Here is a 20,727-nt window from a genome sequence, read left to right on the forward strand (position 1 = left end):
ACAACGGCTGCCCCACCCTTCAAACCGAAACGCATTACTGCTTCACGGCAGAAATGGGCAGGGCGGTGGTACCTACCCGCGCGGACTCACAAGAGGTCCTACCACCAGTAAAAACTAGTGATAGAGAGTAACGAAACGTAATGAGAGGTTAAAATTAATAACTTTTTTATCTCTAGCATTAATCTAGGATTCTCTAGTTTGTTATCTGTAGCGGACAGACTTACGAGACTAGAATAATACCTAGATCGAATACAAAATATCCTTCCCAAGGATCCGAAAGAAAACATAAATTGCACTCTGTGTTTAAGGTCACCTGTTATTAAAATGATTTCAGCCCGATACGTCTGTACTTCATTGGACCAGAAAAGAGATTTTATTCAACAAACTAGTCGAATCCCGTGGTTTCTAGTCCGCTAAATTAGTAAATCGAAAATAATGAAATATGTTGCATTTTCACGGAATAAACAGCTGAATTTGTCACTCTTCGGTATGTAATCTACAAATCTATGTATTTGTACTTTTGTTTGCACGTAAAATCTTGAACCACTAGACACGCTATCTTATTTATAATACTTAGCAGCATTTAATAGTCCTGCGTTTCAAGGATCTTGTTGTCATTTACTATGATAAAAGTATCCTTAATAGTTCAAAATGAATACTGGTTCAAAAGTATTATCATCATCATCAACAGCCTATATCAGTCCACTGCTGGACACAGACCTCTACAATTGCACGCCATTGAGCACTTTCCATTATTTATTCTATTGTAACAGTGATACAACGTTGCTCTTAAACATAAACAGTAGATATAGTCAAAAATAAAATATTATTATTCTAAGCCAATCAAGGTATACTACTTACTATTGTAAAAGTGGCCATGAAGAAGCAGTACGTCTGAATTACATGGTCGGGCACACCCTGATCCGAAAGACATTTGATGTGATCCCCGAAATACTCTCTAGCGCAGACCAGGATCACGAAAGCCAGCAAAATCGTCACAGTCAGCTGGTAATGCAGCCTGAAGGCCACATTCTCGATCTTCGGTTTGCTAAATTGGAACCGCAGCCGCGGCGAGAGACTGTTAAGCGACGCGACTAACATCTTGAAAGATTATACTCAGTTGACTTATGATGTCGGCTCGGACTGAGTGATTCTGAAAGGGGAATAAATAGTATTTTATTGTCTCATTGATTTCGATACGCTTAAAAGAGGTTCGAAGGTCTTACATAATAAAAGCCTGTCTAGCCATTAGTTAGCAAATTAGGACATACAACACTTGAGTTACTACTATTTACTACTTCACAGCCATATCCTCCTGCCATATCAAAATTTTTATTTTATTTTATTGCTTAAATGGGTGGACGAGCTCACAGCCCACCTGGTGCTAAGTGGTTACTGGAGCCCATAGACATCTACAACGTAAATGCGCCACCCACTGAGATATAAGTTGGTCTCAAGTATAGTTACAACGGCTGCCCCACTCTTCAAATCGAAACGCATTACTGCTTCACGGCAGAAATAGGCAGTGCGGTGGTACCTACCCGTGCGTACTCACAAAAGGTCCTACCACCAGTAAATACCAAGTAAATACCTACCATATCAAAAGCCCTCCTAATATCATAAAAAAACTATAAAAATTGGACGCCCACGATGGGCAGGACATGTAGTTAAAATGGAGGAGACCAGAGTGCCAAGACAACTACTATATAGAAAACCAGAGGGCCCCAGAAGTCAAACTCCGATGGTCAGATGGCGTAGAGCACGACCTCAAAGCTATCGGTGTCAGGAACTGGAAGGAGAAAGCCCTGAACAGAGCAGTCTGGAGAGACATACTGGACCAGGCTAAGGCCCACCCTGGGCTGCAAGATGATGATGATATGAAAAGCTCTTTAAATACTTAATATTTTAAAGCTGAAGAGTTTGTTTGTTTGAACGCGCTAATCTCAGGAACTACTGGTCCGATTTGAAATTATTTCAATGTTAGATAGCCCATTTATTGAGGAAGGCTATAGGCTATATAACATCACGGTAAGACCAATACAAGTGGAGCATCAATAAAGAATGTTTCATAATATTTCCACTTTCTATGTAAATGGAGTGGGGGGTAAAATTTCGTGCAATGCCAAAGTAACTATTCCACGCGGACGGAGTCGCAGGTAAAAGCGATCAATCACTAATAAAATTAGGGGGAAGTCAACAAACGTAGAGAATTAAGAATTGAAAAGGTTATTAAAGGGAATTTTTATCACGATTTGTATGCTAATGACATTATATCTCTCGACTTTTCATTTCAATAAACATAAAAGTTACAACAAAAAAACGTCCCTGACCGACTTAAAAGCAATTCAAATAATATTAAAGATAATAAATAATAGGACTATTTCGAAATACGTTTTTCAAATAGTTTTTGAGAACTCGTTGAAAAACGATGACTAACAATAATGATTCGAATAACACGAGTGGGGCACAGGGCGGTGCCTATTGCATATCGGCTGATAGCTACCGTTATCATTCATGCGATTCAATGGTTTTGGCAGTGCGCAACATTTAAACCGAATTAAAATTGGTAACGCTTGGCCTTAAATGTCTGTTGTATATATTCAGGCATAGCCTGTCTAGGTAACCTTCACGTAAATCGATTGAAAGACGCACAAAACAACACTGACAGGGTAGCAAGCACCCACTAAGCACAATGATATCATTGAACGAAATGGGCTCTGAAATCGCCGACGTGCATTTCAGTTTTAAGGGCGGGACAGAGATTTTAGACAAATATTCAATAAACTTCGACTTCAGGCTTCAAGATACGCGGCTGTAATGTCACGTCTATGACTATGGCAACTTTTTGGTTTGGCCTACCAAAATACCAGTAACCAGGACCTCTTATGAATCCGCACGGGTAGGTACCACCCCCCTGCCTATTTCTGCCGTGAAGCAGTAATGCGAGGTAGCCGTTGTAACTATATTGAGACCTTAGAACTCACATCTCAAGGTGGGTGGCGGCGTTTACTCTGTAGATGTCTATGGGCTCCGGTAACCACTTAACACTAGGTAGGCCGTGAGCTATTCCACCCACATAAGCAATAGAATTTTTTTTTACGGTAAACACTCCTTAGTACAATAAAACCTCTTTTCGAACCTTCTACACCTGCCAACATACAAAACTGAACACCCAAACCACAAAACAAGCTACCATTGAAATTGTCTGCAAAACAAACCCTTTAAACACATTAAATCGATCCACGATAAGTACTTACATATAAAAACAAAAACTTCAATTCCACATATTAAACGTATCGAGGATTCAACAAAAAGGCGCGTAAATAAAAAAAAAACAGGTACAAAAATATTACGTGTAGACGAGAAACGGAGACGCGTTCGTCGCTCTTATGTCAAACGCCGAGTATGACACCGTATCGCGTAGATATAAAAAGATAAGATAAACAAAAACAATGATAACCGAAAGGCGAACAGCGGCGTCCGAATGTAAGAAACAAATATTTGAGGTTATTAATTACTTACGTTCCAAGAAACGGATTTTGTCAGCAGAAGTCTTAACGAAATTCGATCGGAAGTAGGTATTTAGTACATGTCCTAAAACTTCGATTAAAATGCTTGGTGGTGACGATTAGAGTATTGTTTTTAATTGAATCGCAAGTAATATAAATCGTCTTCTTCATTTATCATATTATTTGATCTTTAATTCTTATCCGCTCAAAGTAATTACTAGTTTGCTGAAAGAAAAGACATTATCTCTCTCTTTCTCTCATTCTCATATATCTCTTTATTGTTTTAATTACTATTTGTTAACTATTTTTTACAATTATTATTATTCAAGGTGGGTGGCGCATTTACGTTGTAAATGTCTATGGGCTCCAGTAACCACTTAACACCAGGTGGGCTGTGAGATTGTCCACCCTAATAAGCAATAAAAAAAAATGATTTTTTTATAATATGGATTAATAAATAAATAAAAATTAACAAAATATATTTTGTGAAACAAGTACCGGCTCTATTACTATTATTATACATTTCATATATGAAAATACGTGAAAGTTAGTTTTAAAACGTATTAAGTTGATTATTGTCTGCCTGAAGGACAATTAACCACACATAAAATATAATTCGTAAAGTTAAAATATAGGAAACTTAGATAATCCATAATCACTTGCCCCAGGTCTAAATAGATGGCAGCATACACCTTATGGTGACTATGTACCTCGATATCTACTTAACATCAAGTGGGCCGTGAGTTAATTCCCTTTCATATAAAATATATATGAATTTAGCTGACTTTGTCAAAGGCACAGGTACACGTGAGCAGATCCTAAACAGCCGGCAATTAACAGAAAGATGTTGAGAATTCGATATACCTGGTATCCTATGCTTCGTTGACTAAAGCAAGGCGTTTGACTGCGTTATCTGAAGCTGCTTATGGCGAGTCTTCCAAGACCTTGGAGTACCCATGCACCTTATAGCTCTTCTCCAATCCTTGTACTACAGCAACCAGCGCGCTATAAGGCTCGGCAATACTATGTCAAACCATTTTAAGTTCAAAAGAGGATTTCGCCAAAGGTATATTCTATAACCCATCCTGTTTAATATATACGGCGAATACATCATGCGTAAGACCGTAGAAAACTTTGCCGTTGTATGCAGACGAGCATACGGCCCACCTGATGATGTATGGTTACTGTCGCCTATGGACTTCAGCAAAGCCAGAAGCAGATCCAAGTCGCTGCGTACCTGTGATGGAGGCATCACCATCGATGACATCAAAGTGACGAACTTACGCTACGCAGATATTTTTTTTATTGCTTAGATGTATGGACGAGCTCACAGCCCACCTGGTGTTAAGTGGTTACTGGAGCCCATAGACATCTACAGCGTAAATGCGCCACACACCTTGAGATATAAGTTATAAGGTCTCAGTATAGTTACAACGACTGCCCCACCCTTCAAACTGAAACGCATTACTGCTTCACGGCAGAAATAGGCGGGGCGATGGTACCTACCCGTGCGGACTCACAAGAGGTCCTACCACCAGTAATTACGCAAATTATAATTTTGCGGGTTTAATTTTTATTACACGATGTTATTCCTTCACCGTGGAAGTCAATCGTGAAAATTTGTTAAGTACGTATTTCATTAGAAAAATTGGTACCCGCCTGCAGGATTCGAACACGGTTGCATCGCTAGATACGAATGCACCGGACGTCTTATCCTTTAGGCCACGACGACTTCAGATAACACAACTCTGCTAGGCAAAACGGAAATAGAGATGACAGAGCTTTTGAATAGGATGGAGCACATAGGGTTGGAGATGGGACTCGCCATCAAAAGATCCAAAACCAAAATCATGGTCGTCGATCGCATAAAAAAGTTGGAGCTTAATGGAGCCTTGAGCTTGTCGAGAACTTTATTTACCTAGACTCAAACATTAACAATACCATCAAACCTGAAATACGACGGCGTATCGGAATAGCAAAAGGAGCCATGGCCCAGCTTCGTAAAATCTGGAAAGAATGTAACATTACCCAGAAAACGAAGATAAAATTAGTGTTCCCTCTAGTCATTTTCATTTTTCTATACGGAGCGGAGACCTTAACCCTTAAAGCAGCTGATCGCAAACGCATGGCTGCTTTTGAAATGTAGTGCTCGAGAAGAATGCTCCGTATACCTTGGACAACGAAGAGAACCAATGTGTCTATCTTAGAACAGCTGAAGATCAAGACTAGACTGTCCACACTCTGCCTTCGCTCGAGTACTTCGGTCATATTGCTTAGAAAACACCCGATAGCTTAGAGAGACTATTCGTGACAGGGAAGATCGAGGGAAAGAGACCGAGCGGACACAGCCCGACAAGGTGATTCGACCAAATCCGCACAACACTACAAACTCCATTCCACGAAGCCCCTCACGCGGCCAATGATCAGAAACGCTAGAAAGACATAACAAATAATAAAATCCCGTCTAAATACTATAGTCACGACTTTCAGCAGTGAGGATAGGACGCGAGGAGGAAAGCATTCTCCTTAAAAACTTAGTGTTGAATATAGTGAATATTACTTTATCGGTACCGCGTTCTGCTCGCCAATACAATTCAACCAAACATTCCGCACATTGCCAACATCTTTCACAAATCCGATAATAATTAATTTTAATTGTCAGCACAATTTCAGTCACACACTACCAAATGTAAGTACCACAGAAACACTGGCCAACAAAAAACAAACGAAGTGTTTCTAAAACTAATCGATCAAATCCATAAGCACATAATCACGGTTAGACACGTGGGATTAGCAGCTTAAGTTGATAATTACAACTAATTAAAACCGATGAAATCACTGGAATCTAATACTCTATTGAAACACCTGATTTGGATTTGATAACACTGATTAACAACAATCTCAAACCGTAAGTAAGCTATACATTTTTTATATTTTACATCGTTCTTTTCTAACTTTATTACGTGTTATTGTCAAACCATCATAATCAAACATACATGCATAACTATCCATAAACCAAACATACCATTCGTTGCAGTTATTAAAAGTGTCAAAAGCTAAAACATATTACAGTTTAATTCGATACTTTTGGTTATTAAGCTATCTCATTCAAATTTAATATCTCATGTTTTATTTTAAATGTACACTTCGTTCATACACTAGTTAGTGCGTCATGTTATAATATCAAATAAAAAATGAAAGTATACTTTCACGTTTAAGAAAATGTTGGTAATAAAAATCATATTTTAATATAGCTCTAACAATTTCTTGGGGTTTAATATCTTAGGGCGCTTAGGCTACCAACAAATAGGTAGGGATTTTTTTTATCTTAACTTCGAATAAATAGTAGAAACAATTCATAATCCAATCAGACTTATTTAGGTTATCGCTTTAATAAGAAAGGCTGAGCTGTATCGAAGTCCTTTCAATACTCATACAGTAAATACAAAACGAAATCTCAACGTTATAAATCAAAATTGAATACACACATATACATAGTTAAATGCCATCGAGATTATATTATACTAGAGGTCCCGCAGTAGTCGAAATTCGACTATAATTAATTGGAACTGTAAGTTTGTACACTATTATGATTGTATTTGATACTTCTATAATCACAAATTTTGCCAAGACTACACTATAAAAAATATTAACAACGACAAACAATATTTAATGTATTCTCAATTTGACAACAGACGTCAAGAACAAAAGTTTGACAATAAATAGTATGCATGCGTGTGTGCGTCAAATACATGGTATGTAGTGTGTGTAATGTTTTCTTTATTGGTTTAATGTATCTTTTATGCATTATTTAAAAAAAATATTAGCATTGTGCACTTCATCTCTATATTCTCTATAAGTGTGGAAAATTTCATACTTCTCCGACCGCGCAATTTTCGTAAAAAGCGATACAAAGTTTTTGCTTCACGTATTAATATATAGATAATATCTCGATGTTAAATGCCAATAATTTCTGTCAGCTCCCGAATATTTCTTTTCTGTCTCCGTTTACGTTTGTATTCAACGTTGCTTCTCTGTCATTAACTCATTGAGTGATAGAATTGTAAAATTGCTTTGTCGACCTTACCGAAGAAGCTACAATAATGATTTAATACACCATTTTTTTTATATAACGAACGCCAGAACGTTTTTAACTACATGACACCTAATTACTCAACCCCACATTAAAATATAAAATGGACCCATTAGACGACCCAGCCTTTACGCCTAAGCAGGTAGGCTTGCTCAATTACTGTAATCAGAAATAACACGAAAGATTTTAATGATAAAAACTGCTCTTAAACGAAATAGGAATGCATTGATGAATGGGCCTATCTACCATATTCGACGCGACCTTTAACATCTGCGCCTCTGCGGTCACAGAGCCCCACATTACCACATGAACCCTATTATGATTGAGAGCTTCTTAAGAGATTAGGCTCCCGCCCCGAGAAACAAAATGCCAAATTTTAATTATGAAATCATTGTATTATCATCCGTCATCTGGATATATACAAAATTTTCAGTAAACGAACGTATTAGAGTCGGTGGAAATTACGTTCCAAATCCCGTGACAGAGATAGGCACAACACAAGCTAATATGACCATGCTTGAAAACAACCTCTGTTCTCCGCTTTCAGGAACGGTTCGATTAGCCCGCTATAAAAAGGTTTCCGATTATTTATCTTCTGATAGCTTACTTTAGGAACACACGTCAAAACAATAGTCAATCTTTAAACAAAATAAATACTTCGCTTGCTTAGTAATCTGCGTGACTCAACAGGTGTACACACTCAGAGCATTGATTGCAATAATCACGTACGTAGCTATTCGTTGTAATCTGTAAAAATGTACTTGCAATAATGCTAATATAGCTGATATCCTTAAAACTCTTGTATTTCATGCACTCCTAGCATCTTGCCAACAGTGGCTTAGCATTGCTGACGTCCATGAAAGACGATGATCACTTAGCATAAGGTGGGCTGTATGCTCGTTTTTTTTAATTTTTTTATTGCTCACAGCCCACCTAATGTTAAGTGGTTACTGGAGCCCATAGACATCTACAACGTAAATGCGCCACCCATCTTGAGATATAAGTTCTAAGGTCTCAGTATAGTGACAACGGCTACCCCACCCTTCGAACCGAAACGCATTACTGCTTCACGGCGGAAATAGGCGGGGTGGTGGTACCTACCCGTGCGGACTCCCAAGAGGTCCTACCACCAGTGAAAAAACAGCTTCGTGTGCAACTAAAGCGAACATTCTTTGTCTATTTATCGTGATCAGCTATGTAATGTTTGAATCCCTGAAACCAGTAACTCACAATTTAGACAAGCTCCTCTTATTTTTTTACTAAAGCTGATTGATTAAATGTCAACACCCAACCGCAACACAAAATCGAAATTATAACATGTACATATCTATATATACTAATCACTACATAGTATAAAACAAAGTCGCTTTCTCTGTCCCTATGTATGCTTAAATCTTTAAAACTACACAACGGATTTTGATGCAGTTTTTTTTAATAGATAGAGTGATTAAAGAGGAAGGTTTATATGTATAATAACATCCATTATATAGTGGAGAAATCAATAATAAATTACAGTTTCCGAAGCGAAGCCGGGTCGCTAGTAATAATATTATAAAAAAGAAAGATTTGATTGTTTGTTTGCATTGAATAGGCTCCGAAAGTAATGACTCGATTTGAAAAATTCTTTCACTGTTGGCAAGCTATATTGTCCCCGAGTGATATAGGCTATTTTATACCTTCCAAAAAAATAAGGATCCTCACTAAAACTCCTTTAATGTAATCCAAGGTGTAAAAAAATACTTAAAATATTATTTGAATCACGTGCGCTGCTAATCGAGTGAAGCCGGGCGGGCCGCTAGTATTATATGTTAGGGAAGACGACAAATGGAAAACCTTCCAGGGGTGTCTGCTTTTTTTTTTTTTGTCAGTAAGAAATCGCCGGACTTCCGCCCTCCACTGGGGATGGAGGGCGGGGCATGTCGGAGTTGAACCGACTAAAACCTCCTGTCGCTCAACAACCAGCATCCAAACCTCGCATGAGACAGAACTCATGAAAAGGCAAAGGGGGGAAGGTGAAGCGTTTAGTGCGGAGCACATCTCTCCCATCACCCTCCCCCTCGGGACGCCGGACTGGCGGTCGTCGGCGCCACGACCACCAGTCCTCTCGGTCGGCAGGCTATCCGAAGCCCGCCCAGATGGCACCAGTTAGAATGGTCTATCCTACGGAATACCCCGCTGGGTCAGAACCAGCGTGGGTCGAGGATGGCCGGCCTTCCATCACCCGGATACTCTTGCATAAAACGCGTGCAGAGCAGCTTGCACGTCGTCTTCTTAGGCCCCCTTCGCCGGTCCCCAAGCCGACATGTGAGGGAGACCCGAAGCACTTAGAGGGCCAGGGCTTGGGCGAAATCCGCCTCCCTGGCCCCCGCTCAACGGCGGCGGGCCTGTGCGTCTCTCACGCGCCCCGCCGCCTCCTTCTGCGAGATGGTGCACTCGCAGAAGTCGAGCATCGCCTTCCACGACTCGTCGTCACCGAGCATCGATGCCACAACACTCGGCAACGACAAGTCGTTTCCTATTTTTGCGACGAGGACACGGCGCCACCCCTCCCATGCGGGGCAGGCGACGAGCGTGTGCTCCGCCGTGTCCAAGTCGCAACCACAATGGTGGCACTCTGCCGTCGGCTCGGCTCCAATCCGGTGCAGGAACTCACCGAAGCAACCATGCCCAGTGAGCACCTGCGTGAGCCGGAAAGTGAAGCGTCCTCTGTCACGATTCACCCAATTCACAAGAACCAGGCGAATCGCCTCGACGGTCCTACGACCAGCCGAAGGATCGGCCAGCCGTCTGGACGGGGGTGTCTGCTTAGTAGAAAGACCGTCAGCCGGTATATTATTATTCGAAGCTTTTATATATGGAAATGTATATTCTTAATGTCGTTAAAGCGATTCAGATATCTGTAAAATACCTTGTATTTTATAAGAGGCACATAGGTATCTTTCACACTGATGTATTCGTATTATTTAGTAAAATATTCTTCTTCTCAGTCGTTCACTCCTGGTGGACTGGTCGTGGTTACGTAAGTCTTAATGTTTGGTTGCGGCTTTTGAGAGACTTCTCCATCTTTCTCTATTTGTGGCGGTACGTGTACACTCAGTAAGGGAACACTTCGTAGATGACTTAACCAAGTCTGTCCACCTTGTGGATGATCGGCCGCGAGAGCGTTGACCGTCTACTCTTCCTTGAACCACTAAACGTTCCAATGACCTTTCATTACGAATGATATGTCCAAACATATTAAGGATTCGCAATTGCACAATCGACGAAAGCCTTTGTTTGATTTGGAGCTCTTTGAGGATGGATACATTAGTGCGGTGAGCAGTCCATTTTACCCTCAGCAAGCGTCTCCAGCACCACATCTCAAGGGCGTCAATCTTTTTACGACATTTTTGATGGATCGTCCATGTTTCTGCTCCATATAGGAAAATAGGAAATATTAAGCACCTCATCAAACGAACTTTGGTGTTTTTAGTTATGCGGCGATCTTTCCATATTTTTGTGAGCTTTTCCACGGCTGATGGTGTCACGGCACAACGTCTTTTAATTTCTTCTTCGCAACTTCCAGTATTTGTGATTGTGGATCCCAGGTAGATGTAACTCTGGACAACTTCGCAATTTGCTATTTCGTGTAAATCAGATTGATTGTTATTCTTACGATCCACCACCATCACTTTAGTTTTATCGCGGTTTATGGCAAGGCCAAAGTCGGAACTAGTTATTTCCAGAAGCGAAAGAAACCGTTCTACGTCGGCTTGTGACGTTGCAAAAAGAGTAGTATCGTCTGCATATCTAAGGTTTGATATCAGTCGACCTCCAATTGAAACACCTTTGTCCCAGTTTTCTAAAACCATCCGCATTATGTATTCGGTGTAGATATTAAACAAAAGAGGGGAGAGAATACATCCCTGTCGAACACCAGCTTATAAAATATATTTAATTGTAAAAAAATTTTTTTATAATTTCGAGAACGTTTTTATAATTCAACGTTCGAGGAGCTTCAACAGATATAATAATCTTACTTATTGTATAAATTTTATGAGAGCAGCATGAAAGTTTACTGCGTGTTTTTTTTAATTGCATAGATGGGTGGACGAGCTCACATCCACAATCACATATTTAGTAGTTACCAGAGCCCATAGACGTCTACAATGTAAATGCCAGCACCCACCTCGAGAAATGAGTTCTCAGTTTTAACATACAACGACTGATTAATGCTGATATCAAAATAAATACTTTTATCGCATCTGGTATTTATAGTAGATAAACTTTGTCTTTTGTTATGTCTTTACATTATTATGTAATTTCGAATTTTTTTCAAATAGTTATGACAACAATCAACCGACTGCTCGATATTATGAAAGAGAAAAGATAGAAAATTCAATAAGATCGATAATAGATTTCAGTTCCCGAAGCGAAGCCAGGGCGGATCGCTAGTGATGAATAAGTTATTCTTAATTACACAAACATTACTGAAGTATTTGTGAATCAATAATATATGTAATAAAACGAAACACAGGCTTGTCTGTGTGCGCGATGGGTCCGTAGCCAACATGACTGCATTCCTTCACAACGCCCGCATGAATAGTGAGGCAAATAGGTTTATTTTTATTTTTTTGTCAAACTATCAAAGGCAAAGGAACTTTGTTGCTGTGTACTCAACAATTATTATCGTAAGAAATTACTTAAAATATGTATTCTTTAATGTTCACCCATATCAAAGTGGTGCAATGTAGGTTTTGTATAGAACATTATAAAATATGGTAATACAGTCAAGTCAATGTTACTGTGGTAGGAGACCTTACAACTTTTGTCTCAAGGCGGGTGGTGGAATTTACGTTGTAGATGTCTATGAGCTCCGGTAACCACTTAACACCACATAATCAATGAAGATAAAAAAATAAAAAAGGGTACTTTAAATAATAGACAGAAAAACGATTAAAATCTTACTTTTCACAAATCACACTTTTTTTCCCTACCTATGCTGATAGCCTTGAGAGGCCATTTCAGCTTTACCCTAATGTGTAATTGAGCTCACGAGGCTTAAACGTGGCGAAGTTGCTAACACTGGCTCTAGCAAGATCCGTGCTCCGCAGAATCTACCACCGGATCGGAAACTCGACCCGCTGAGAAGATCCGGCTAGAAACTCAGTGGGCTGCACTCACACTAAGTATTAAAATAGTATAAATATGATATTATAAGTATAAAATAAATAAAATATGTATCTTTATTTGCAATATATCAATCATATTTACATCTAGAGTTTTGAAATTTAAAACGTATTTATACCAATTTATACTAATTCTCAAATCTTTAGAAAATTACAATTAAAATAATTACAATTTTAGTTGAACGCCGCGATCTTTAGCCTGTATCTTTGTTCTGGCTACAGCTTCCAGTACTTCTACTAATCCTCAATCCTCGTAACCATGAGTAGACAAACCTTTATGACGTGAACAGGAATGAGAATAAACAAAATCTCTTTTTCTACTCTCTACCCACAAACATAGAGGGCGTTATGTAATACATTTTGATATTTATATCCTAAGAAAAATAGCTTAAATTACACTAAACCTCCTCACGAGGAGTACTTTTTTAAATTGGTAAATTGATGCATTCTGCTATTTGCATACCAGTATTGAATAAGACACGCACACATCGTACGGGACAATAATCTTGATTTATCTTCCACATACACACACACACACACACAATACACGCAGAAGCGAATAAAAGACACTTATTTACAACATGCCCACATAAATAATAACGCAAGTGTGATGCGTTTTGTTATACATAAATTTTTAAAGAATGTTCTAAAGTATAAACATTTCTACTTTCGCTTCAGATTTAAAACAGTGAAATTTGAAACGATTCGCTTTATTCTACAAGTTGCTGTGTCGTATTCACTCACACATCAGTGGCGTTACTGTCCGAGATGCTTTATATGTGTTAATACTCTCGTGAACCGAGCTGAATAACGAGGTAAATGAAACCCGAAATACAAATAAAATTAAAAACAATTTTTTATCTTATTTAGGTTCCAGTTATTGAATTTCTAAGTTAATGGTAAATCAGAAAGGTAAAATGTTAATGATTTTTAATGCTAATTCAAAATACGTCATCAACAAAGATTATTGGTTTTTTTTTCTCCTTTCTATTCTAGTAACCTCTAGGGGCTATTCTAGATTCACAGAACGAATAGGTGAGCTCACGGCGCTCTAACCTGACGACGTTGTTAACACTAGTCCTAGCAGGAGTAGTGCGTGGCAGAATCTACCACCGGATCGGAAAAGCGACCTACTGAGAAGCTCCGGCGAGAAACTCAGTGGGCTGTGTCTGTGGGTTAATTTACTAGCCGAGCCCTTCGTCGCAAGCGACGGGTTTGGCGAGAAAGATGACTAGTGCTTGAGGTACCTAAAAGCACCGTTAGTAGATTGGGAGGATCTGAAATGACGTGTTTAGGTGACGTCAACTGTTTACCATTCGGTCCGCAGGATCGGGTATGTAATTACCGACGGCCACGACGAGAGGGTTTTCGTGTTGTGGCGCTTTCTCAAAATGAGGTTATTGGTAACATTGTAGTCCTGCACGTGGACTGTGTAACGACGAGCTATTGTATCGTGAAGCAGCCAACAATTTTGAATTGAAAGACGAGAAAGGTTTTGTGCACCATCATTAAGATTTCCACCTCATGTCTTAAGTTCAGCAGCATTAACGTTATGACATCAAGTCTCTCCCACTTAACATCATCAAAATATCCATCCAGGCAATCCATAGTACATCTACAAATTCAAAAAAAATTATATCTTTACCATTATTTAGGTTAAAAATAACCTAAGTAAAGCCTGTCTGCCTCTGTCTGGAATACATCCAAACTACCAAAGTATCGTTTTTTTTATGTTTCGTACACACTAACTTAAAGCTGTTGACTTCAACGACATCTTTTATAAAAGGCTTAGAACTAGACAAAATAAAATAAAAAAGTTGAATTTTCATTTTGCATAAACCTTAATTATTCTGTGAAAAGTTAGAATTACCGTCGCTGGTGGAAATCTGTGGCTCTCCAAACAGAACCCCAATAACCCTATTAGCCCATAGTTGGTCCTTATCTTAAAACCTGAGATCCTCTTTTCGTGTAGATGAAAACTCAAATCAAACGAACTGCCATACCTCACGTTACTATTAGTTCGTTCTACGTGTAATGAAACATAAAAGTTTAGAAATCTTATTTTATGGAATCATACGGATGATCGTTAACACGATATTCAAATGTTGACGAATAACGCTTTAGTTGTTTATTATTACGCCCGGAAACTGAAAAGTATTCGAAACCAATATAATAATGACAATAAAAACGCTAGACTAAATTACGCCTCGGGAAAAATGAAAAATTTGCAATTGCATTTGATTATTTATATTTTATTAGATCAATTTAGAAAAGTCTCGATTTAAAGCCATACACGTAATCTCTCTGGCCTTAGCACGGAGGTATTTTATCTCTTGACTCCCCACATAATAGCATTGGCTATGACATTGTGATATGTGGTTGGTTTAGTTAGATAGGAAAAAATCTCAGATTCCTTAAATTTTGTGACTATCTTCCCGCCCACAACTACACTTGTGAGAACTAGACTTTACATCACGTGGACGGAAACCGCAGTAGGCTAAATGATAACTTAAATTCTTTCCCAGGCCTCAAAATATTTTTGGAGTTTACTCCTTAAGAATCGATTTACATATATAGGCCCGGGGTATGAAAATTATGGGGACCAAAATCGTACTAGAGAGTATAGCATGTCACACGAAATGCGTTATGCGCCTGATTGGCCAGGTGATGCGTGCGCGCGCCAATCAGGAGCCAACGCGCGGCCGCGTTATCGCAGGTGACGCCGGGCTGCTGCGCCGGCAGTCCGCCACAAAGCCTCGTACTGATCGCGCGTTTCTCTCATTATTGTATTTTCATATATTTGTTAGTCGTTTGTTTTGTGTCTCGTTAATTTGTTAATAATCTGTAGTGTATCGTGTTGTCGTAATATAGAACTATTTCTCGTATTGTTTCGTTTAATTTACCGACATCGTTTTGCTTGTGGCCGGACGCCGTTCGGGTTCGATTCCTGAACGTATCAACTGTTAGTGGGTTGATACCCGAATATAACCCGCTACAAATCATTTATTAATAAAGCTTATTAAATATAAACAATTCCTTCTATCAGTGAATGGACAACTTATATATTAATTGTAAAAGTGAATTATATAGACTTACTTAATTACCGCATCCACGTGTTCCGCAACTCCCGGATCATTCTCACTAGAATACGTAACTTCCATATTTTACTGTATTCAACTGACACAAATTTATATTTATATCCAGTAAACTCCAGTCGTGCGTCGGAGCGGACACACACACTTTTTTCATACATAATTTTGTTAGCATCAAATCAGTAGTTTAGTCGTGAAATTTTAACAGTTAGGTACTATTGCCATTTAACCTCTAACATCTTATAGTATAATAGTGTTTACCAGTCCTGATTTTCGTAACTTAAGTGGGCACCTTTAGACACGTAGTGGAAATCTCAATTGTAATTGTAATCTCACTAGTTGTTGTAATTAATATCCCCTGAAAAGCATTTACTTAGTATTAGCATTCCTGATATCGAGTATAAATCACATGTCTTTGCCAAACGCTTTTATCAGCAAAACAATAATTACAAAGCTTCGGACGTGACAATTTTGAACGCGTCATCATTAATTTAGTTGAACGAAACAAAAAATCACATCAATTTAAAAACGTACGTCTCTTAACTATCTATTCATCCATCTCCGAGTCAACAATTACGGCTATCAAAATGGTATTCTCGCCCAGACGTGGATTTAACGCCTACGACGAACAGAGATAGCTGGTCACATTTTTCTGTTGTCAGAAGAAGACAGAAATAGACCCGTTAGGAAAGTAGTTTTGGGTTGTGACTACCACATTTACGCGTCATTAGTGATGACCCACGTTCGATTGTGTTACATAATCGTTAATCGATAGTGGATAATCGTTAGAATTTCTTCATTCAACATTAAGTAATTCTCAGAAACATTGTGTGACCAGTGCAAGCTGTTTCGCAAATTAAAATTGCAAATTAAAATTTTATGAAATCGTGCTGTGCAGGTTTCAATTCAGTTTCACAATTTATTGCTCATGGTTGATCTTCGGTACTGAAAGCTGGTAGCCTGTTCGCTATGCGCATATCAAAATTGCAGCTGTTAATGTCATGGTTCTTTTAGGTTCGTTCATTAGGCCCGTTCTCTTCTGTCTATGAATGTTTCTACATCAACCTTTTTTCTTCTAAAGCTTTTAATTGGGCTCGTGGACACTGGTTTTTTCATCACAAAAGCTCTCGCAGAAGTTCACGATCAGCTTAGTGTTTTCTAAAATAACTAGTTGTTTTTTTCTTTGCTCCGATCGTTAACAATATTCAAGGGATTATCCTCTAGGCCAATTTTAAAATCTCCTTAAAAATTTATTCAAATCGGAACACAGTTTTGGAGTTTGTAGGGACCTTAGTTGAAAACAAACATCGACTTTTACAGATAATAAATAGACAATAAATAACAAAATCTTTAACAAACTTTCGTTTATATATCTGTTTGTTTGTAGTTACTATTCTATCTATTCATGCTCTATGAAGTTTAAGCCAATTTGGATTTGGTTTCGAACTATAAATTAAGATAAATTTGGATTAAAATTAATAGTGAAATGAAATAAATAGATTTTGAAACGCGCAAAATATAGCGAATACACGTTCGTGAGTATTAAGCTGACTGATTACCTGTTATCAATCTTATTCCATCATTGAGATAATTAATCGATAATTGTGTTGATTGCAATGACTTTCAATTGGTGTACACACAGAAAGTCTTGAGTGTGAAGTAAATTTGCACATCCAAATAAATAATTCCGTGATAACTCTGATCTCTTTGATATCATTATTTTATACATGCCAAGTAAGTCTTGTTATGCATATCGAAGCAATTCAAAATAATTTATAAAAATACGACTTGCTTATTTATTCAGACTAATGGTCCCCCGGTAAGCAATAAGAAAAGTTGGACAACAATTAATTATTATGGATGCGTGTGTGTGTCAAATACATGGTAGTGTGTGTAATGTTTTTTTTATTGATTTAATGTATTTTTTATGAATATCCGTGTCCGTGCAATTTTCATAAAAAAGGATACAGAGTTTTTGCTTCACATATTAATATATTTTAACAAAATTTAATTTAATTGAATAGGAAGAAAACCCGCCACGTGTATACATTTTTTTTTATTGCTTTGACGGGTGGACGAGCTCACGGCCCACCGGTGTTAAGTGGTTATCGAAGCCCATAGACACCTACGACGTAAATGCTGCCACCCGCCTCGAGACATGAGTTCTAAGGTATCAGGTTTTACATTACAACGGCTGCCCATCCCTTCAAACCGAAACGCATCGCTGCTTCACAGCAGAAACAGGCAGGGTGGTGGTACCTACCCCTACGGACTCACAAGATGTTACCACCAGTAACTCTTAAGATGTCCTACCACCAGTAGCTCACAATATGTCCTACTATCAATAAAATCTCTGTGAAATTCCCATTTTTAGATATATAGAATAAGAAATATGTAATATAAAACTGCATTGCTATGAAGATCACCTCCAAAAAGTACTCAATGATTCTTGTTCACATATCGATTTAGTTGAATCGATTAAAATAAATACGGGCATCACTAGTTTCAGAGATGCGTTCCAACGATAGAATTAAGTCAATCCTTACTCCCTACCTGCGCTGAGTCACGCGCATCCATCACCGTCTACCTGTGCCCTTTGTGTATTTTATTTTGTACTTTTTGTAAATACCACACCCGTTGTATATGTTACCGGCAATATGTATAACACGGTATTCTATATAATACCTAGGCAATGTATAGAATGCCTAAAACGTTAAGGTAATATATGAAATATTTTTCATTTTATACTTTGCCTAGGCACTCTATACAGATTGCCGGTAACATATACATATTATTATGACTACATCGATGCCTCATTTCCAAAAAGTAACAAGTCTGAAATTCATTGAAATTTAAATAAGTGAATTGTTCCGCAAATGTTCACATACAATTTCAAACGATATGCTTATTTTCAAACAGTAACAATTACCTAGAGAAACACTATACATTTAAAAAAAAGTTTAATCGTGTGTCACAGCAAAATCGCCCTTATCTACATAGTATTTAAGTTTACAAGATAATTATAATACTTAAACATACCTAAAAACAATTATGAGTCATTGATCTAGCTAAATATTTGTTTAGAAAATATCACTTACTAACATTCGGAGCCGAGATATCGACATTTATCTACTGATCTTTTCTTACTGGCTTTACGGCTTGTTGTGACGACACGGGACTATTCCAGTATCCTATGACCTTCAGTACAATACAATTGGTACCTTTAACTAAAAAAAAAACCTCTTACCTACAAAGGCTACAAATAAGCAGTTGCATTAACTCTGTGATTGGTAATCTGCGGTTGTTTAACACCAGCCTGGTAACGAGTTTCGTAGCCAAAAGTAGTAGTTTCGTTTACTGGTGGTAGGACCTCTTGTGAGTCCGCATGGGTAGATACCACCGCCCCGCCTATTTGTGCCGTGAAGCAGTAATGCGTTTCGGTTTGAAAGGTGGGACAGCCGATGTACTGTAAAATCTGAGACCTTAGAACTTATATCTCAAAGTGAGTGGCGCATTTACGTTGTAGATATCCATGGGCTCCAGTAACCACTTAACACCAGGTGGGCTGTGAGCTCGTCCACCCATCTAAGCAATAAAAAAAAATATGACGGCCTACTCTCTTGATATATTTTAAAAAAAAAGAGAAGGAGTGCCTTTGTACATAATTTTCCTATTGCTCTGTACTATGTCTTGTTTTCTGTGTGTACATAAATAAAAAAATAAAAATAAATAAATAAATAAGGTTTTCTTAAAAAAGTTGACAAGAAGTGGACTTATTTTCTCTTTCTCACTTTTCTGTTGAGATTATCATCGTTTAAAGTTTGTATTTTGGGATATGCTCAGCTACTTCTTGCTATAACGGCTGGCCGGCTGATGGTAGAACATATTCTGAGGTCGAGTTACTATTATTCCTATTTATATTTATCTGTTTATATTTCTATCTATACAATGAGAGTTCGATTTTTAATCTTTAGTTTTTTGGAACAAAGTTTCTTATGGGACGATGCGGAGAGGTACCCTAACCGGGAAAAAACGTCCGTAACGTAAGATTTTTATTAGTAATGCACACAGTGTACGACTTAACTTTGTAATAACGTATAAAAACATATTTAACAATAACATATTTTTATTATGTATTTTTTATAATTCATTGTGAATAAAATAAAGTTGATTACTTTGTAAAAGTATTTTTTTATTAATAAAAAAATCATAATAAAAAATGTATACCCGAATAATTATTTTCTTTATACCTCGAATAGAACTTAAAATTAATATTTTTATAATAAGGAACTTCGTTCCTATCCGGTGTCCCACGACACCACACATCTTTTTTTTTTTAAGGAAGGGCCGCTTGCTATTGCCCTGGCGGATATTTCGGTTCCACCAGAGCTGGTGCAGCCGTCTTAAGGTGGCCTGTGACATTCAGGTTGTGATGATTATGGACTCTAACCTCGAACTAAGTGAGCTAAGACGGGCCCTGAGTACCTGATTGAGTAAATAATAATGCCTGCGTGAGTTACCACAGGACTGAGACTTTCATGTGAGTAAGTGTCTCTGAGTCAAAACGAAAACCGCAGAAATCCATTTTGAAATTATACAAAAACAAGTTTTGCAATAACGCTTGATCTTAATTATGACGCAATTTTCATTGAAGACACACCGCGACGAGTGTATAGTTTGGAGTGTCCTGTAACCTTTTCTGATGAGCTCAACGCTATTCGACCGTATTGAGTGGTTACAGGAGTCAACACGGGCAACACAACGCGTATGCTGATACTCATCATCGAACATGAGGACCAAGATTCAACATTTAACACGCTTTTATTAGCTTGGTATTTATATTAATATTATAAAGCTGAAGAGTT

General features: G+C 38.1%; 1 protein-coding gene across 6 annotated transcripts in view; it reads right to left on the reverse strand.

Moving 5' to 3' along the window:
- Positions 1-20,727, reverse strand: part of LOC101744090 (innexin inx7) — a 37,998-nt gene that overhangs the window by 15,071 nt on the left and 2,200 nt on the right. The window contains exons 1-3 of one of the 6 annotated variants that reach the window (XM_062672384.1): positions 6,070-6,227; positions 4,374-4,532; positions 862-1,153 (exon numbers count right to left, since the gene is read on the reverse strand). In XM_062672384.1, coding sequence (XP_062528368.1) covers positions 862-1,101 — 240 coding nt within the window. In that variant the 5' untranslated portion in view covers positions 1,102-1,153; positions 4,374-4,532; positions 6,070-6,227. Of the gene's footprint in view, positions 1-861; positions 1,154-3,257; positions 3,495-3,522; positions 3,735-4,373; positions 4,747-6,069; positions 6,228-20,727 lie in introns of those variants that run through there. The other 5 variants (XM_062672383.1, XM_038015989.2, XM_038015988.2 and 2 more) reach the window with 5 other exon arrangements.

The sequence above is a fragment of the Bombyx mori genome, chromosome 15 (assembly GCF_030269925.1).
Source record: "Bombyx mori chromosome 15, ASM3026992v2".
NCBI classification, from domain to species: domain Eukaryota; kingdom Metazoa; phylum Arthropoda; class Insecta; order Lepidoptera; family Bombycidae; genus Bombyx; species Bombyx mori.